Source organism: Nesoenas mayeri, assembly GCF_963082525.1.
Source record: "Nesoenas mayeri genome assembly, chromosome: 5".
Classification (NCBI taxonomy): Eukaryota; Metazoa; Chordata; class Aves; order Columbiformes; family Columbidae; genus Nesoenas; species Nesoenas mayeri.
In genome coordinates this window covers 36,120,622-36,139,542 of record NC_137548.1, presented here as the reverse complement: position 1 = coordinate 36,139,542, position 18,921 = coordinate 36,120,622, and the positions used below count along the sequence as shown (strand labels likewise).

The following is an 18,921-nucleotide window of genomic DNA, read 5'->3' as shown; positions in this document are numbered from 1 at the left end:
CAAAAGACGACTCCCAAAATCTACTACAAGGAAAATTGTACAGTGATTTATTTTAAATCTAGAAATATTTTACATTTTTACATTAGTGTGCAGTTCATGGTGTCTCAAAATACAGAGTGCAGATACATGTATAAAAGTACAATGTGGGGCTAACCACAGGTCTCAGTAAAGTTACCTTAATCATTTAAGGCATTAAACCCCCATCTTATATTTTAAAAAGTCAAATATAATTACATTCAAAAATTCTTTTATGCAATTCAGCTAAAATTTATTTTTAAATCTGGACTGGTAAAAAAGCAGATACCCTCATTTCGGTCTGATACAGCTCACTACAAAGCCTGTTGTAAGGCTGACAAGTTTCACCAGTGAAGTTTGCATAGCCTCTTACTCCCAAGGGAATTAACACAAATTCTTCACTAAAGAAGGCAGAATAATTTCTTAAATAAGGTAGTTCCAGGTCCGAACTGGCAGCAGATGGACAGCCAGGCATGTTTCTCAGTGCTGTTCAAGCCTTTCCTTTCAGCAGGAGACAAAGCTAACACTGGTTATCAACGTTGTAGCACCTCTCTGCGTGGATGTGAGCAAGTACCGTGTGCCTCGGGAATTAAGAGAGTAGAGCTGAACTTCAAGCGACATTCTTTAAGTCTACATTCAAAAGCTGATTTGGATAAAACCAGCTTCTGTACACCATTTCAGAGAAAACTGGGGAGACAAACATTATTCAAATACATTAATGGCATGATTTACTGTGACTGCCACTGCTTATGAATACAATACCTAAGGGGGTCCAGCAACCATCTTGAGCTGATTGTGACTGCAAGAATTTGGACAGTACTTTCTACCTTCTTGTCCAACTATAAAACAGTCAATACTAAAAACCCTAACACATCTACAGTCATCTTAAAGTCTGGTAAAATCCATACAATATTTTGTCCTCTATGAAACACTGACCATCCAATATACCTGAAAATTGTAGTTGTCAAACTATGAATTAAATTGAGAACATGCCTGCAATGTGAGGCAAAAAGCCATTATTTTGAATATCCAGCCCTCAGGCCAACAGCTAGTACATTATTTCTAACACTGAAATGAACTACAAATATTAAAGTTTCCAACTAATTTTCTTTTTGAAGGGTCATTACTTATCCCCACTAACTGCTTTTCAGCCCTAAATACTAAGTAAACCAGCAAATAATTTTGTTTTCTAACAAGACAGGGATGCCCTCTATACTTCCATTTTTCAATACAAAAATGTGCTGAATGTTCAGTAACTTTGGAAGTTACCTGACAATTTCTTTGTATCTGCTGTATACTTTGAGCTCTCCATTTATCTACGGGTGTGAATTTGTTTCGTTAACATTTGAGGAAAGAATATATGTAAGACAAAATGCAGAAAATGACTACTTTTTCTTCCTTCAACATTAGACAGGAGTGAACTACACATTGACATAACTCCAGTGTTTTACCTGTAGGAACAAAGAAACGCTATGGCTAAAAGTAAGAGAGATTCACAGTCAAGGTTCTTTGCGCTACTCAAAACCAAACCCGCCAAGACACTACTGTTCAGTTACCTTCAGCGACAGACCAGCCCTACTGCAGGTGCACAGCCTCAGTAGGTAAACCTTCACAGCTCGGAATCATTTGAGGATGCAGGGATGTTCCCATCTGCTTTGCAAAACACGCCAGGATTGACAGACCTTGCCTTTTGTTCACTTGTTTCAAGTTTTTTGTTTAGCAGTTACAAATATTCCCCTTTCTTGTGACTTCTCAGTCAGTTACCAGTGTTTTACAAATATTTTCACTGCAGTACTGAGCAAATGCAGGACAATATGTTGACTAGTGACTTAAAATATTTAGAAAATAGTAGCTACATGCAGCTATTTTAATTCCAGTTAGTTATCCATTAGACATTATCCATTAGACCAAGAGCCGGAAGATTAACCATTCGCAAAGATGAAAAAACTCCCACTATCTTCCAATGGTCAGCACATCAGTCTATTTTAGTCAGTATTTTGTTATAAAACATGAGAACTTGAGTTGACTTTAAAGCAGCATGTCTTATAACTATATATATTTCACAAAAATATAACCTCGGCCTTTCTAAAGATCTTTACAGATCTGTGGAAAACAGTGGCTCCAATCAGTCAATATGTTTTTTTAAAAAAAATCCATAAAAATATCACATCTAAAAGATCAATATAATATTCATATTTGATTTGACCTAAAATTAATGTGCAGTCAAATACGATTTTAAAAGTCTGACTAAAAAGACACAAGGATTGAAATATTTACATTATACACATTTTCCAATTACAGTGCTATTAGAAAGTGGAATGTTTGAGAATTAAAGTATTAACTCAAGCCTCACAGGGCAGCTCCAGACCAGAGTGGCATCTTCATTCTGTGTATTTTTTGAACAGTAGAGATTTCTCATTAACAGTCAGATTTTTTCATGTGTAAATTATTTCTCTGCCCAGTGATCTGTAGAATTATGCTCCTGAACTACCATAATGTCCCACAAAGTCATTAAGTTAAGTGTTAAATAACATTCATATTTATAACTATGTGACAGCATGGACTGTATATACACACACATATACTTAAAATCTTTGATTTCATAAGGATGATTCTAGGTAAAAGGTGGATTTATGTATAAAAGTAGTTGCTAGAAAAATCTATCTAAAGCTTTAGAATTTAGTACTGACAAGGTCTCCACTTCTATACCATAGAGAAAGGAAACGTGGACAATCTTTAGATCAGTTAAATCGGCTCACAAGCTGATTAGCGCCATTTTTAAATAATATGCAGTTTCACTGGCAAAGGATGCAGCCACTGAGGTCTAGAGCTCACACGCATTTCTACTAGACCTACACACCATCTTCTTGGACAGATTACTAGACTGAAGTCCGCTTGTCCCTCAGAATTGCTCTCTCATCGTAGCCAGGTAGAGGGCACCCACTGGGGTTCTGTGTCAAGTTTGTTTATTAACCGAAGTAACTCTTGATACGCTTTATCAAGATCAGAATTCACAATTGCTGTATCAAAGTAGTGGCCATTGTTCTGTTCCATCTCCCTTGTCTTCTCTATGATTTCTCTCAGCTCTTCTGGCTGCAATCAAAAATGGAGAGTTAAGAGTATGTGTGTAAGCCTCTCTCCCACACCACCACAGTAGGGAAAGGTCACAACTCAGAAAAGTCTTATACATAAATTTTCATGATACTGCTATCAGCAATTGAAAAGTTTACAATAAGACTGAACCATTATACATATTTGAAAGTTAAGGGCACTCAAGACAATCCTTTCTGATCGGCCGTAAGTACCAAACAGTAAATAACTGTGCCAGACTGAAGTAAACAAAGATGATCTATCTCTGCTCATTTTACGACATTCATCTTACTGAGGCTCTTAAATCATGTTGCTGAAAAGTAAGTTAGGCTGCTAAGGCCCTTATCCTTCTGAAAAAGAGCGAAGGTGACAGAGATAGTGTGAAAGTTTGAACACTGTATAACAAGACCACATTCCTCCGAAGATGTAGCACTACAAACACCAAACAGCCAAAGGCAACAGCTATCAGAGAAATATTGTCATGAATAACAGCAATGAGAACCACAGTGAGAGAGCCATACATGAAAGCTGATTGAATCACCATAGCATCAGGTAAATGACATTGCAAAAATCAGAAACCATGATTTCAGAGCTGGAAGGGGGTATGTCAAAAGAAAGAATATTGCAGATATAGATAATGAGACAAAGGGAGAAGTAGAAATGGTTCGTTTTACTTCAGATTTTTTGTAATGCTTGGATTCTAAAAGCATGTTTGATTTTGTCTTCTGCAGCATATTTTTGTATTACATAAAGGAATATTCAGGTATAATTTTTGAGATAATTTTCTAAAGAGGATATTTTCAAAAGGGACTTTAGGCCTTCAAGATTTGGTTTTTTATAGGCATTACATACACTTAAGAAAAATCAAAGCCACATACATGCAAGAAATAGCCTTTTCTTTATCGGGGAAGGGGTTTAAACACAGTAGCCTTTACCCAGCTGCCATAAATACAACTCCAATTTCTGAGCTTTCTGACATCCTAGTTTAATCTACAGGTTTCAGTTTCACTCTGCAAAACTAGCTTCTCATTTATAACTGAATGATCTGAACTTGCCAAGAACTTGACATAACTCTGGTTGAAACATGAAAAGTGATTCTACAGGATCAAGCATGAAAGTAAATTTAACTGAAGAGTTTTGGAATATGTTTTCAAGTAAATGCTTTTCCAAGGTCAGATAAGTTCTCAAAAGAAAAACAATAACAATTTGCTCCCTAGAGTTACCCTCAAGTTCACTTCAAGACAAAGTTGAGTTTTCTACAGTTTTGAAATAAAGAGTCATATTTTAGTACCCAAACGTGAGGACACCAACTGAGACATGGTGTCCCAGGATTAATGAATTAGCAATGGTTCCCTCGCCTCGTACCTCTCCCCTTCAGTTGAGTGAAAGCATTCCAAGCCCTTCTCTTGGCGTGGTCTGTCTACAAACCCGGGGCACACACATCTCAACTACATTGCTTCTCATAGATCAGGGGTGTCAGTCCTACATTTATACAGTCCTAAAATTACACTCAGCCCTTTGAAGGCAATCGCAAGGCTGATGTGGCCCCCCCGTCATAGATTAATAACACCATTACCACCTCCCACTTCCAAAGAAAGAGTATACAATTTTGTTTACCAAAAGCATTCCAGATCTGTAAATAAAAAGCAACATGGTTTCAGAAGAAGTATTAGACACATTACCTTTGGGTTTTTCCCTTCTTTGGCCAATAAAGCACGTAATCTCTCTTGTGAAGGTGGTGCAACAAATATAATATATGGCTTCAAGTCAGAATTACGTAGTGTCTTGAGTGACTGCAGAAAAAAGGTGTATTAAATATTGAACAGTTCCACCCACAGAAAGGGCATTTTATAATGCATTACTCACATGCTATAATTGTTAATGTACTCTTCAAACACAACAACAATTGTACAATATATTAACAGCAGTATAATTAACCATAACAATATTAACCTCAGCACTTAAGAGTTCAGTCACTATTTCCTACAAAATGGATATTCCAACACTTATCAGCTTCATGGAACACAAACATTTACTTTTGTTCAAGAATATTTTTCATAACTGAACTGAAGGAACCTATCTTTTGGGATCCAAAAGCATAAAAAAAAGTCACCTACACTGAAGTAAGTTTCCTCACAATGCTAAGGAACAGTATCAGTTTTTAACATACAGAAGAGTCTTTAAATACTACAGTTTACTTTAAATACTACAATTTAACCTTTTCTGTTTTGAAGATTAAAATGCAAGGTATCACTTGCACTACTACAGCATGATTAGCTTTTTTTTTGGCAGGTTACATTAAGAGACAGGAAATAAAAAGAACCAAACTATAGTTTAATTTTCCCAAAAGGTTCCTTCTGTGTGTCTCGGGACAAACAAATTGTCTCTAAGACAGATTTTTATAAACACAGAATTAGATAAATTTTCAAAGTGTTATGAATTTTCAACTTATTACATGCTTTGCGATACCCATGAGCTATTCTAGTAAAGTATCTCATGGTCTCAACTGGTGATGGCTAATTACAGCTGCAGTACTACCAGACTTCACTGATGTGTCTGAGTTTCAGGGCTTCTTTTCCAGCATCTGCAACAGCAGTAGACGTCATCCATGTCGTACACATTAGAAAATGAGCTGTGCTCCAGCATTCTGCCTCCTCCCACATTTGACTAAATTTCCCAGGTGAGGTCTGTATGCATAATTTGTCTCTTCTTCCTCCATAATCAAAAGGTTACAGCTCAAGAGTGTTTCAATATTGTTGATGTGCTGTACTTTTATCCTGTCTGTTACGGAACTGCATAAACATTCCCAAAACACACTTTCCAAGCACAACCACAAACAACTTCCTCTCCATCTTCAAAAACCTCAGTGCCCACAGAGTAATTGGAAGACTGAGAGATACAAATCTTATTTTAATTAATTTTTCAATTCAGATAGCTCTCATGAGCTTAAATATCTGGGAACCAAGGCCCCTTTTACTTTAGCACAGATAAAGAAGATGTGTATATTTTCAAACCAATACAGCTCCTTAGATCTTCACAGTAGCTTCTACAATTCAAACATGACAGGCAACAGCTTTGCCATACCTGGGTATGAAGATTTAGGAGGCATATCTTGCCAGAGTTGATCACTTGCCGCACAGAGTCTATGCTAGTACCATAGAGGTTCTTTTCAAACTCTCCATATTCAATGAACTTCCCTGCAGCTATGTCACTCTCAAATGCCTGTCGGGAAATGAAATGGTAATCCCTACCAGCTACTTCAGTCTCTCGCCTGCTCCGAGTAGTATCTACAAACAAGAGCGACAAAAAAAGACACTGAGACAGTGATACACCTGTAAAATTGAAGAGGAGAAGTAAGTATCTCTCTTAGGAGAGGTACTGCTAATGAAGCAAAAAAAAAAAACAAAAGCATATGAAATATCCAAGAAGTGTAAGTATTTTCTACAATAAATATTCCTGGACAGATTAAGTTGCTAAAGGCTGAAGCTACACTTAGAAGTCCTGTTCACATTCACTAGAGGAAAAAAAAAAATTAGTCAACCAGGAGAGGAATAGTTTTACTTGAGCAGCTGCATTCTGGATGTAAAACCAGCTATTAGTTGTTTATAAACAAGTTATATTGCTAGGCTGTTTGTAAACCTACTTTAGGGTACACTAGCCATTAAAAATATAAAGTTAACTGAAATGTAAGTGGTTTGGGAAGGCACTAAAGCCACCTAAGTTTAACTTTATGCAGGATATGTAGGCTAAAAATTCTTCGACAAATACAGCAGTTTATTTTTTCAGCTTCTGTAACTCACTCAAATTTTATTCAAACTGAAAAGTATGCATGTCTTATGATGCTTCTATAGCATTGTGTTGGGACACTGGATTTGCACTGACGTACCAATGCTACTTCATGCTACTCAAGATTTAACTTTATTTGTCCTTTATTCAAGAGCTGACTATGACTTGCTCAAAACCCGCAAGCTCCTAATTATTACTTTCAACACAAGGGGATTTGTCTGAAGACAATGTTTAGAATAAGCAATGGTCTCTTACGGGGAACTGCAGAGGCAAAACGATCCGCTTCATTATTCATGAGTCTCTGACGCAATTCATTTTGGCCACAGTTCTGTGGGCCAATCAGAACAATAGGTCGTTTCCTATTTGCTGGTTGATGATATAGTGACATTTCCTCGTACGTCAAAATTTCCTCATTGTCATAATCTTGAGACAGAAACAATAAAAATAGTCATAATTTACTGCTAGTTGCATGTATTGCCTGCCATACAGTATCAAGTTTCAGGCAGTTCCTGAGTGCCCAGCATCTAATTGTGAGTCACCAAAGCAATCCAACCCCAAAGATCATCACTTGCCCAGTAAGAAGAGGCTTTTTTTTTTTTTCCCCCTTTCTGCGGAAGTAAATGCGTTTCCACTTACTACTGATATAAGTAGTAGCATAAACTCAGGAAATAACTTTCTTGCCAAGGAACAAGTTTCTAGTACTAGACTAACGTTATGCTCAACAATAACAACAAAAAATTGTCATCCCAGTCCTAAAGTACTTTCATAAGAATATCATATAGATGGCCTACAAACTCTGTGGAGAAAGTTTCCATTTACTGAACTATGCAAAATGAGATTATATTACAAAACCATAATAAATTGGTTCATCATTGTAAGATTATGAGTGTTTCCATGCCTAAAAAGCCATCTGTTTTTTCACCCCATTGTCTTGTCTTTAGTAAAGACACTAAATGACCTTACAAATCCTGCCACCTTTTTTACACCTTTCACTAATGCTACCACAAACCATACTACTGCTCTCACACAGAACATCATCACACAGTATTTCTAACATCAAATTCTGAATTTCGGCATTATTTTCACAAGGCTCTTGTAGGATCTTTCATAGTTGCTTGTAAGTGCACACACTACAAAAGATGTTGCTTACCATCATTTTTATTTGCATTGTATAAAACTTTTTTCCGTTTCTTTTTGTTTTTCTTCGCGCACCACAGTTTTCCTAACCAAAATAAAAATAATCACAATCAAATATCCACACAATAAAAACCTTCCTATCCCACCTACTACCTGGATCTTTAAGTGGTGAATTTATTCTGCAGTTTTGAAAAGGCATAATATTCTTTGTTTCATTACAACAATTTGGTGTATTAAGCAAACGTTGCATGCCAAGGACTTCAATTGAGTCATGGCAGATAAAATTCTTGAAGAAAACAGGGGCTTTCCAAATTCCCCTCCCTCATCCTAGTTACATTACATAAAAGTTATGAAAAAACTAATGATTTATATAATGAAGTTCTAAATTCACACCTGTATTTACATCAAGAATTTAGAAGAATCATCCCACTTGTATTACAAAAAAATACAAGAATTTTCTTCAACTCTACAATGGTATGGTTCCTGATATCACTGATCAGCACCTCTATAAAAGTTTATTGTTGTTTTTTTTCCCCCCTTGGAAAGCATATGTCCAACCTGATTTTTCTGGCTCCTTGTCTTCCTCTATGGTTTGCTTCATTGCTTCTCTTTGTTGCTGGAAACTTTTTCCTTAATGCATTTAAAAAGTACAAAAGCAGTTAACATTTAGAAACCATTTCCATACTTTTTTTGTAATGACTTACTCATTTTACTTCTTCCTAAGGTTTTAAATCTCTGAAGGTTCTAGTAGAATATAACATGCAAGAGAGATTTAAAAGGAGAAATTAAAATTGCCGAGAAGCTTGTTTATTGCTTCAAAGATATATTTATCAAGAAATACTTGCAGAGCATTTGTACTATTCTAGACAGCTTTGCCTGGAAAATTGAAACTACTGGAAAGACTACATTTCCCCACTATGATGATATGGTTTTCTAATTATTTTATGTTAAATGCGTTCTATTTATACTAAATCTTCTGAACTTCAGCTTGAAAAAGATTAGCCTATATTTAGATCAGCATTCCTCTCAACTTACTCAAATGTCATAAAATAACAGTGTGATATTCTATGGAATTTGAAAAGTCTTTTGTTCACTGTGTTTAACAGATCAGCGGATCTTTAATGGACGAGAGTGCAGTACATATTTCAATGCAAAAATTATATACTGACTTCGATGTCTGAAAACCCTACTATTCAAAGGCCCCAAACAGTTAGAAAAGCAGCATGACTGTTACAATTGAAGCTCTTTGCTAAGTGAAAACAGGCAGAAGAGTTACCATGGAAAAGATACATTTTTCAAATATACTAAATATAGTAATAAACATAACAGCTGCTCTCAATTCCAGAGAAGCAGGAGGCTGATGCTCCATGTTTCCTCTGTAGCCAGCAGAGGGAACTCTGAATTCACAAAATCCCCAAGGTGGAGGAATGAAGGAAGAGGAGCAGCTCTCGAATGCTGAACTCCAGTGGATGTGGTGGCCTTACTCCGCACCTAACATCTTTACATGGAGATGCCTCTAAATACCTTTTAAATAAATACGTTTTAAATAAATGAAATGCACAACTAACAGTGAGTTCTGTTGCAAAAGGTTCAAAGTCACAGACATTCAAGACAATGGATATTTAAGGGTGAGTATTTGAAAACCAGAATATTGCTCCTGTGGCTCTGGAACAACTGGCTTTCAAACTTTTTCTAGAGCTTTATTTACCAGGGATAAGGCCTGCCAATGGCTGATTATCTTCGTCTCCATCTCTGTAAGCCTGCCACCAGTTTGGATCTTCTTGGCTGATCACATGGAGTATATCTCCTTTTTGAAAAGACAGGCCTAACTCTCGGCAGGGGACGTAAGGGTCATCAGAGGGGTCATAGTCAAAATGGGCTTTCACATGTATCTGTGGAAGATCAAACATAAAAACAAGAAAAAAACTCCTGTGACTTCCAACGAATTACACCCCATCTTCCTGTGATTGCAGTAGACCTCAGATATATAAAAACTCCAAGATTCTATAAAATGGAAACTTTTTCTGGGGCATACAGGAGACAATGGAACAGAATCATTACCTAGGTTAGCAACGGAACAGAGTTCTGCTAGGTTGGAGGTAAAGGCCTGAATTTAACTCTGAAGTCTATGCTACATCCTCACCATTTCAGGATGCAACAGGCCTTGAGCTACTGATACAAATTTTCTGCATTTGAGAAGTATCAGAGACACTCTGATTTTTTTAAGTACATAATAAATACACAGATTGAAACCCATTTGTTGAGCTTTAGGTGAAATTCCACATGTAAAATACTTTACTTTGTCACCAACCACTAACATTTTTATTTAGCTGTGACATATATTGGTCCATTCTTTCTTCAAACTGTTAAAACTGTCTCAAAAGTATATTAGCTAAAGAGATAATTAAAGTTTACAGTTCCATCAATCTAATTCATATATATATATGTAGTTTTAAAAAAAAAATAAAAATAAAAAAAAATCCGGAATTTCAAAACAGAATTTCAGAAGCACAGGCAGTTCTACTTTTATAATTTCTTACTATTTTAGAAACTAAGTTAAAATCATACTAAGAGTTTCAGCTTAACACCATCAATCATTTTCAACAGTTAACTCAGGTGTTAGTCTGGTAACAATGAAACCAATTTAAATGATTAAGTTTAACATTTAAGTTCCACAATGTAAATGACCTACAGAAGAACTTTCTATGCATCACTGGAAAAATAAGTTACATATCACCAAGCTCAAGAACTTATGGAGAGTCACTTACAACTGTCTCCTTCGCAGGAGGTGGCTTGCTCTGCTGACTGGGAATCAATACGAAGGTCAGTGTACCGTGCATGTCAGCCTGAGACGAAAAACAGACTCTTCATATACTGTATCAAAATATGGCTTAAGGTTAAAGATTTTAATAAATAACATGTTTTAGAAATTGTTTTAAAAATTCCTGGAAAAGGCATTTCCAACAGCACAAAATCTACTCTTTCCCTAGTTTAAAATATACAGTACAGATACAGATGCAGTAATTCAGTGACAGGCTAGAAACCCAAATGTTGATATTCAGATTTTAAAAGCCTAGCATTCTTGACTATACATAAACTATTTCTATTTGAAATGAAGCAGATGCAATTCTGTCAAGCAGAGATTTAGGAGAAAAGGAGAATAATATTCCCTTGATCTGCTCAAAAATACCAACAAGTGGGTCTATGCTGAGAAGAAAAGATATAAGTATATATTTATTATTTTTCTAAAAGTGCTTAAGTGAAACATTTCTACTATGATTTTATACTGTTAAAGTATACAAAACACTGTTTCAAAATTTAACTAACACACTCAAATCCTGCATCTGTGAAGTTCTTAATACCAATATTGCAATCACTTCTACTAAGTAAAACTTATAAATATCCTAGCTTTAATGAGTCCTTATCTGTTTGCACACTCTTGTATGCAGCGTGTCTGCACACACAATGAATATCTAGAAAAAAATACAAGTGCCAACCCATGACAAGGTCTACATGTCTCACTTCCTACATACGTCATTCCATGAACCGTAACACAACGCTTTATGTTGTATAAAACCAAGTGTACCCACGCACCTCAAAAAATTCAGTCCTAAGGCTTAAATAAAGTAAATATAACTAAGCATAACATGATTAAGCTGCTAGAAAGGAAAATCCATGATTTTCAGTCAGCATGCATAGTTCCACGAGGAATGCATAGAATGTCACAGTGATTGTGTGAATAGTCTTGCCTGAGGTCATGCACAGTTTATTATCATTTGAGTAGCAAGTGATGACGCAAAATTAAGAAGGAATTTCCTTCTCCTATGCTTAAGTGTTTTTGAGGACTGAATAATTTTAAAACTTCACTTCCACATTACAAAATACAAAAGACAACATATAAAGAATTAAAAATATTATTTTAAATTAACGATTCAAAAATATATTTAAAAACACACTTTTTTTTTTTTTTTCCCGGCAAGTAAGTTGCCCTTATATTAATGTATTGTGGTTTTATTCATTTTGTAACTCTTAGGTTGCAGGAGCTGGTCAAGAGCAGAACTAGCTCTCTGCAGAGAACTAAACTGCCAGAGTTGAATTATCTGTCAAGCATCTACAAAGGACTCTTCTCAGAAGCACAGGACTTAGGTAAATGTGACTTAAAAATCATTTTATATATATATATATATATATATATATATATACACACACACATGGCAGGAGACAATGACAGAACACAGAGAATCCCATATCTGTGATCCAGAAAACCAGAGTGAAGGCTTTTCAAATAACTGTAAGAAACTTTTAAAATAGCTTTAAAACAAACCAAACCAAACCCCAAAGACTAAACATTTTTGCCTCTACTTCCCTCCACTTGACCTCATTCCATCCATTAGCTCAAAAATGTTAACGGCAAATTTGAGAAAAAAATCCAACTAAAGGTGGAAATTGCCCATTAAAAACTACGGTCTTACTGTAGAATGAGAACTTCATATATGGATATTGCTGCCTTTTCCTCCTACAATAATATAACATACAGCAGAACCCAGGTCTTTGTCCTGATTTTAATTCATCCATAGAGCATAGATCTACTAATTCAAAGATTTACTAAATACATTTCTCATTTATTTTTTTCCAAATACTCTATTAAATAAGTGCTAGTGGACATTTCCAATGTTTTGTAATAAAGCTATAAATTAACTTCTTTAAAAATAAAAAAGTCATTTTTGTCTGTTCTCGTTTTGACAGAATGATCTTCCCTGCTGCAATCATACCAAAGATTCATAGTCAGGTTCCAGGTGTCCCATCTTGAACACTGATCAACAGCAGGTACCAGGGAATAGCCCAAGCAATAAGCAATATTGCGCAATACTGGTAATTTCCAGCTTTTGACATTCTGTTTCACAGGGCTGTTGACAGAGGGTACCTCTGCATTTACTAGTTCATGCTGGATTTCTAATCTGTTATTTTGACTAGCTGTTTTTTTGAACTGATGTATAATTTTGTGATAAATCATTAAAGTGTAATAAGCAGAAAAAGGTCTACACTGGTAAACTGACAGTTTTTATCAGGAGGGAAAGAGCAGGAAGTCCTCAGACACACGGCATGAACTATGGGGCTGTCATATGCAGGGACAGGAGCTGGACTTGGTGATCCTTGTGGGTCCCTTCCAACTCAGGACATCCTATGATTGTTTAAGTCTAGGCATGTAAAGGTCTCATGGGATACAATTTGTGGTGGGTTAAGCCTGGCCAGCTCCTGATTCATTCCCCTTCCCCAGCAGGATGGGAAAGAGACTGAGAAGACCAAAAGCAAGAAACACTAATTAGTCAAGGAAAAGGCAGCTTTGTAAGCAAAGGGGTAAAACCCAACCCAACAAGTGATTCAAAGGCAATCATTCACGATCCAGTTTTTATTGCTCAGCATGACATTATGATGTATAATGATGATATATCACTGGGGTCAGTCCAGGTGAGCTGTCCCAGCTGTGTCCCCTCCCAACCTCTTGTTCAGCCCCAGCCCACTTGCAGCTGGGGGACAGCGTGAGAAACACTGTTCAGCAACAGCTAGAACACCGGTGCCTTATCAACACTGTTTCAGGCTAAAGCCAGCCTGAAACACAGCATCCTGTGATCTGCTAAGAAGAAAATCACCTCCATCCCTGGCAGACGCTATCACAATCACACAGCCCCATATTTACTGATTGCAGACAAAGATGAAAAATCATGGCTTTTCAGAGCTAAACAAAGTTTTTCTTAAAAATCATTTAAAAGCAAGTCTCAAGATGATAGCTTCTCTCTTCCACATCCATAGGCTTCATCTTTGCAGATAAATGTAATTATATTTACTAATACCATACTATGCATCAGAAAGAAAACTTGAAATGACCCCCACAGAGAAACACTAGCTATCAGAACAAAAATACTTCTAAACATGAGAAACAGAACAAACAGGCTTCAGTCTTACGAAATGAGTATTTTTTGCAGAGAAAACAAGAAGTGTCCAACTCACCAGCAAGTCAAAAACTTCATTAACATCCTTTCCACGAATCTCAATGCCATTAATCTCCAGAACTTCATCCCCTTCATGTAACAGCCCACTCTTCTCTGCAGCACCTCCTTTCACTATTCGACTAATGATAACAGAATCCATTTCATTGCGAACAGTAGCACCCTGTGTAGTAGCAACACATTCTCAATTTATTACATGTATGGAACTCAATGCCATCTATTGTATACGTTCCAAGCCCGTGGAGAAACTATGTTGAAAGAGAATGCAAGTAATAGCTCATATGCATACAGCCGATGCTCCACTTTAAAGAAAAAAAAAGCAAAACACTACCACATTGCCCAACTTCTTCGAGCTGACTAAAGGACTGAAGAATTTAATTGTTCCACACTGTAAGATTCATGGTTGTTTTTTAAAAAGGAAATGCTTACTTGAAAGATGCAAAACAGAAGATGAGAGTTGCTAAAAAACTAAACAAAAAAACCCTCAAACAACAAAAAAAAACCCCACAACAAACATATAGTTGACACCAGGTTCTAAGCTCCCCTGCAGCAAAGCCTGGGATAGTAACTTTTGTCAAGAAGTCCTGTCCAAACCCAAGTTGACAGAAGCTGTACAGATTTTAAATGCTAGTACAGCTACTGCTATATGAAATACACACCAGTTTACCATCTATGACTACTTCTCATTTTGGAGGGAGGGAGAGTATTTACAAGTTAAGCATCAGCTTTATATTTAAATGCCAAAACTTTCATAACAATCTGCAAAAGACAAAGAGTTTATGTCCTTCACTTATAACTGACTGAGTACCAGTACTTACCAATGGAATATCCCGAGCTTTCTCAATACGGACTATTTTAACCGTCTCCCCTCCATACACACCAACATTTTCATAAATTTTTTCATCTGTCACAGGCTCTGGTTGCATTTCTTGTTCTGCAACCTTATCATGAGCCAGTAAAAGTGCCTAGAACAAAAAAAAAAGAAAAAAAAAAAATCTCAGTTACAGAAAATTTCACATTTTACATGTATATAAAATAGTAGCAGTCAATGAAATTCTGCAATTTGAATAGCCTTTGCAGGTTACAGAAGACTGTAAACTGATTCAAGCATTGAAAAAATCATTTATGACAGTTCTGTAGCACCTACTGCTTTCCAAAACTTTCCTTTCAGACTGGAAAAGAATACAAAAGCAATTTTGAACACACAACTGTGAGTGTCCTTACAGCTTCTCCTTCCAAAAAAAACCCAGACACTGGTTTACTATGTATTTGACTGAAGATACAGACATAAAAAGTTACTTCAGTGAAAACTACTCATGGATTTAAAAAAACCACCACAGGACAAAATTCCTCCTATGCACCCTATGGTGAGCATAAAACAGCTGTCAAAAAAATAAAAAAAAAAGCAAAGCAGCTCATGTTTCCCTGACCTACTGATCTACTGCTACACTGTTCATGTGCAAATCACCCTGTAATACATGTAGAATGTAGCAAGGGCTGAATACAACCATGCACTACACTTGACCAGACATTTCCATTAGTTGCTCAAAATTGGAAACTCCTCATCCTAGAAGAATAGTAAGAGAACTGCACAGGGTTGAAGAATAAAAATCCATCCTTGCCCAGTCAGACCAAAACATTTGCACAAAATAACTTATACTGAAACCAGCATCAAGGAATACATCCATTAGAAGTTTTGTTTTGCTTTACCTGCATGTGAGGGGCATTCAGCAAAGCATTCAGCTCCTGCCCATCCTTATGGTGGCTGGGTTTCAAAACACTCTGTACCTAAAAAAAAAACAAAACCAAAAAACAAGTAGTAAAAGTCTTAATCTACCCAGTGATTTATCAGTCATCCTTCCCCTACTCAAACCCCTAGTTGCATTTACTCATTCTACTGAATATAAAGTATATCCATGCAGTTGTTACACTGACTGAACTTAATCTGGGACACATTAGGAAAAATGAAGTGAGACCACAGGACTACTTCAGCATACCTTGCCTCAGTAATTATCTACCAAATCTAAACCAGTATCCAGTGCATCACACAGGTTTGTCAATACTACAGACTGGCAATGAGCTCAGCTACCACAAAGATGCACACAAAAAATTAAACTCTAGAAAGTAACGTGATGGTATAATTAGTCTCAATGAAGTCTATTACGTTAATATGCTGAGCCTTTTAAAATGGACTAATTTCTCATTAACATGACTAGCCTCCTCTTTCCTTAAAAGTAGATGGTTTATTTTTGCCCAAAGTATTTCCACCAACAGCATGACCAAAGATTCAAGGACAGGTTTTGCAATGTATCCTGGAGCCCCTGCCTCCAAAAGTGAGTCAAAACTTCAGAAGGTCCTGGAAAACCAGCTTATTTGGCTGGTTCCAAAATAATCCACAATGATAAAGCACAATGATAGTTTTTGCTCAAGCAGCTTCAGTTGCCAAAAAGAAGTTTTGCCTTCTCATACAGTTACCAAACATGCCTGGCCATCATCCTGAGCAAACACTGGTAAGCTTACAGAGAAAACCAGGAACAGGGAAGTCCATCTTACCTAAAGATGATGCTGAAGAAGATACTTCCCACAGCCATTATCCCCTGGCCTAATCTGACCAAAGACATGCAAATCCAAAAGTACAAATGAATTCAGGGATATCAAGAGTAGATTATACATAGACCAGCAGCTTTCAGTGAGACAGAAAACAGTTTTTTCAAGAGCTTTTTACTCTTAAGGGTGAGGTAATGTTCCAAAGTGAAAATAATTAAGCTTTTTGTGAGATCTAACAATACCTAAAGGTCTGAAGAACCTCTATCCTAGGAGAAATTAACTGCAGAAATACTAACAACTCTCTTGGACACTACCAGATGAAAACATTGAAAATAGTAAAGATGATTTTAAATTCTAGCAGAAGCCACTAAATGAACTGTTCCCATGGAGCAAGATCCTTACACTGCCAATCGAACATTGTCACATGGAACAAGTTTCTGTGCTTAGCAATAAACTCAGCACAACCTCCAAAAGCCTTCCTGCTGACACCCCTAGAAAATTCTTCTCGGTGAACAAACCTAGTACAGCTTAGAACAGCCAAAAAAGAAACCAGGTTTAAGGAATCATTTTAACTGATTCCTTTAAAACTGTAGAGAACAAAAAGAAGTCAGCTTCATAGAGGCCTGACTGCAGTCACACCTCTGAATTGGCCAGGACATCATCACTCCTGGGCTCAGCCTGAATTTTAGGATGCTACAGAGTAGACAGAGCACTGTAAAAGATATATATCACCAACAAATTTTCCTCTGTGTTGAGAGATTCTTCTATACAAAACACTTTCTCATAGAGGTTTATTTAAGGTCTCTTAACTTCCAAGGGACTTTCAACTCCTTTATTGAAGAAGCTACAACAAGCTTTAAAGCCTTATTTATCCAATCTTTATGATCCTTTTACAGGAAATTCTACTTAGAAAGCAACTTAGAAGTCCTGCAAGCAAGACCGTCTTTTGAATGCAAAGTCAGAGGCTGGAGATTTGTCATGAGAAATCAATGAGGCTCAGCCAGTCATTCTGTGTACAGTGAATATCCTTTTCTCAATTTGAATTTGTTTTGAAGAATTTCATTATTCACAACTTTAACAGCTCCTCCCCTCTTAAGAGAAAGATACATTTGTTTGTTTATTTAATGAAACACTACGAAGGCTTCAGGCTGCAATATACACCACTTATCACATCAGTATTGCCCCATGTCAGATTCCTTTGTAACTCGTAATGAATGCCAGTTTTATCAGACAAAGAAATTTGAATGTGGGCTGTCAATCCAGAAGCCACACACTACAGATAGCATGGGCAATCCACTCAAGATATGTGGCAATCATAGTATTTTCTTAACTATTCAGACTAGTTTTTATTGTTGATTATGTTAACTTTAGTACAAGCTGCCTCCAATAAGCTATCAATTTGTTTTAACTACACACGCCACAATTTTGAGGCACACACTGGAGTAATATTAATCATTCAGAATTTAACCACACCTGCAAAATCCTGTTGCTGTTTGCTCTCAGGTGAATAGGACTGTCCAAGGGAATATATGTACAAATCCTAATACACTGACACCAGAAGTTACAAGTTTCCAGTGCATCCTCTCAAAAGTACAGATCTAATTTAATTGCCTGCACATGCTGCAGTGAACAGTAGCAAGTCCAAAACCTTTAGAAACATAGCCTATATAAATTGAGCCAATTAAGTATAACATCTTTAAGGTACTTGATGTCTGCTGTTACAGGCCAAAAATTACAAACTGTCTTGAATGCTGCATCAAATATTCTTAAAAGATCAAGATTCAGACCATGTTCCCATAATCCTTGCTCTCATCTTCATCAAGTTTAAATGGATTTTAAATCTATTTAATTATACTTGATGTTTACTAGCTATTTTTATATAAGACTTGGAGTACACCACGTTACATGAAGATTAGCTTTCTAAAATAGATCACTTAAGCTCAAGTCCTTCATTCCACCTTTTAAGTTCAATTAAATTTTATTTTAAAAAAGGAAAAATCTTGAGTTGTTGGTGCCTGGTTATCAGAATCGATGGGAAAAGTTAACTGGTACAAGCGTTCTGCTAATTTTAAGAATTTACTAAAGAGAACTAGAACATAAAAATGTACCATTTCCACTCTCATGTATTGTTAATGGTTAAAAAAATCCAAAATAAAAAAAGTTTTCACAACATACTGTTCATACACATCATGTTTTATAGAAGCAAATCATCAGTTAAAAAGTAAATGAGATTTTTGGAATTCAATGTAGCAAATTACAATCCCCCCCAACACATTTCCAAAAGTGTAATTAATTTGATATTAGTTTTTACTATTTTATTAAAAGGGGAGATGTTTCA

The 18,921-nt window shown here is 36.3% G+C and overlaps 1 protein-coding gene across 2 annotated transcripts in view; it reads right to left on the bottom strand.

Annotated features, from left to right (window-relative positions):
- Window positions 1–93: 93 nt before the first annotated feature.
- The window catches only part of PALS1 (protein associated with LIN7 1, MAGUK p55 family member), a 57,704-nt gene continuing 38,876 nt past the window's right edge, over window positions 94–18,921 (bottom strand). For both annotated transcript variants that reach the window (XM_080344744.1, XM_080344745.1), the window contains 11 exons: window positions 15,747–15,824; window positions 14,855–15,001; window positions 14,038–14,199; window positions 10,797–10,874; window positions 9,737–9,920; window positions 8,587–8,658; window positions 8,042–8,113; window positions 7,147–7,314; window positions 6,190–6,392; window positions 4,788–4,898; window positions 94–3,108 (listed from right to left, as the gene is read on the bottom strand). In XM_080344744.1, coding sequence (XP_080200870.1) covers window positions 2,932–3,108; window positions 4,788–4,898; window positions 6,190–6,392; window positions 7,147–7,314; window positions 8,042–8,113; window positions 8,587–8,658; window positions 9,737–9,920; window positions 10,797–10,874; window positions 14,038–14,199; window positions 14,855–15,001; window positions 15,747–15,824 — 1,452 coding nt within the window. In that variant the 3' untranslated portion in view covers window positions 94–2,931. The remainder of the gene's footprint in view (window positions 3,109–4,787; window positions 4,899–6,189; window positions 6,393–7,146; window positions 7,315–8,041; window positions 8,114–8,586; window positions 8,659–9,736; window positions 9,921–10,796; window positions 10,875–14,037; window positions 14,200–14,854; window positions 15,002–15,746; window positions 15,825–18,921) is intronic.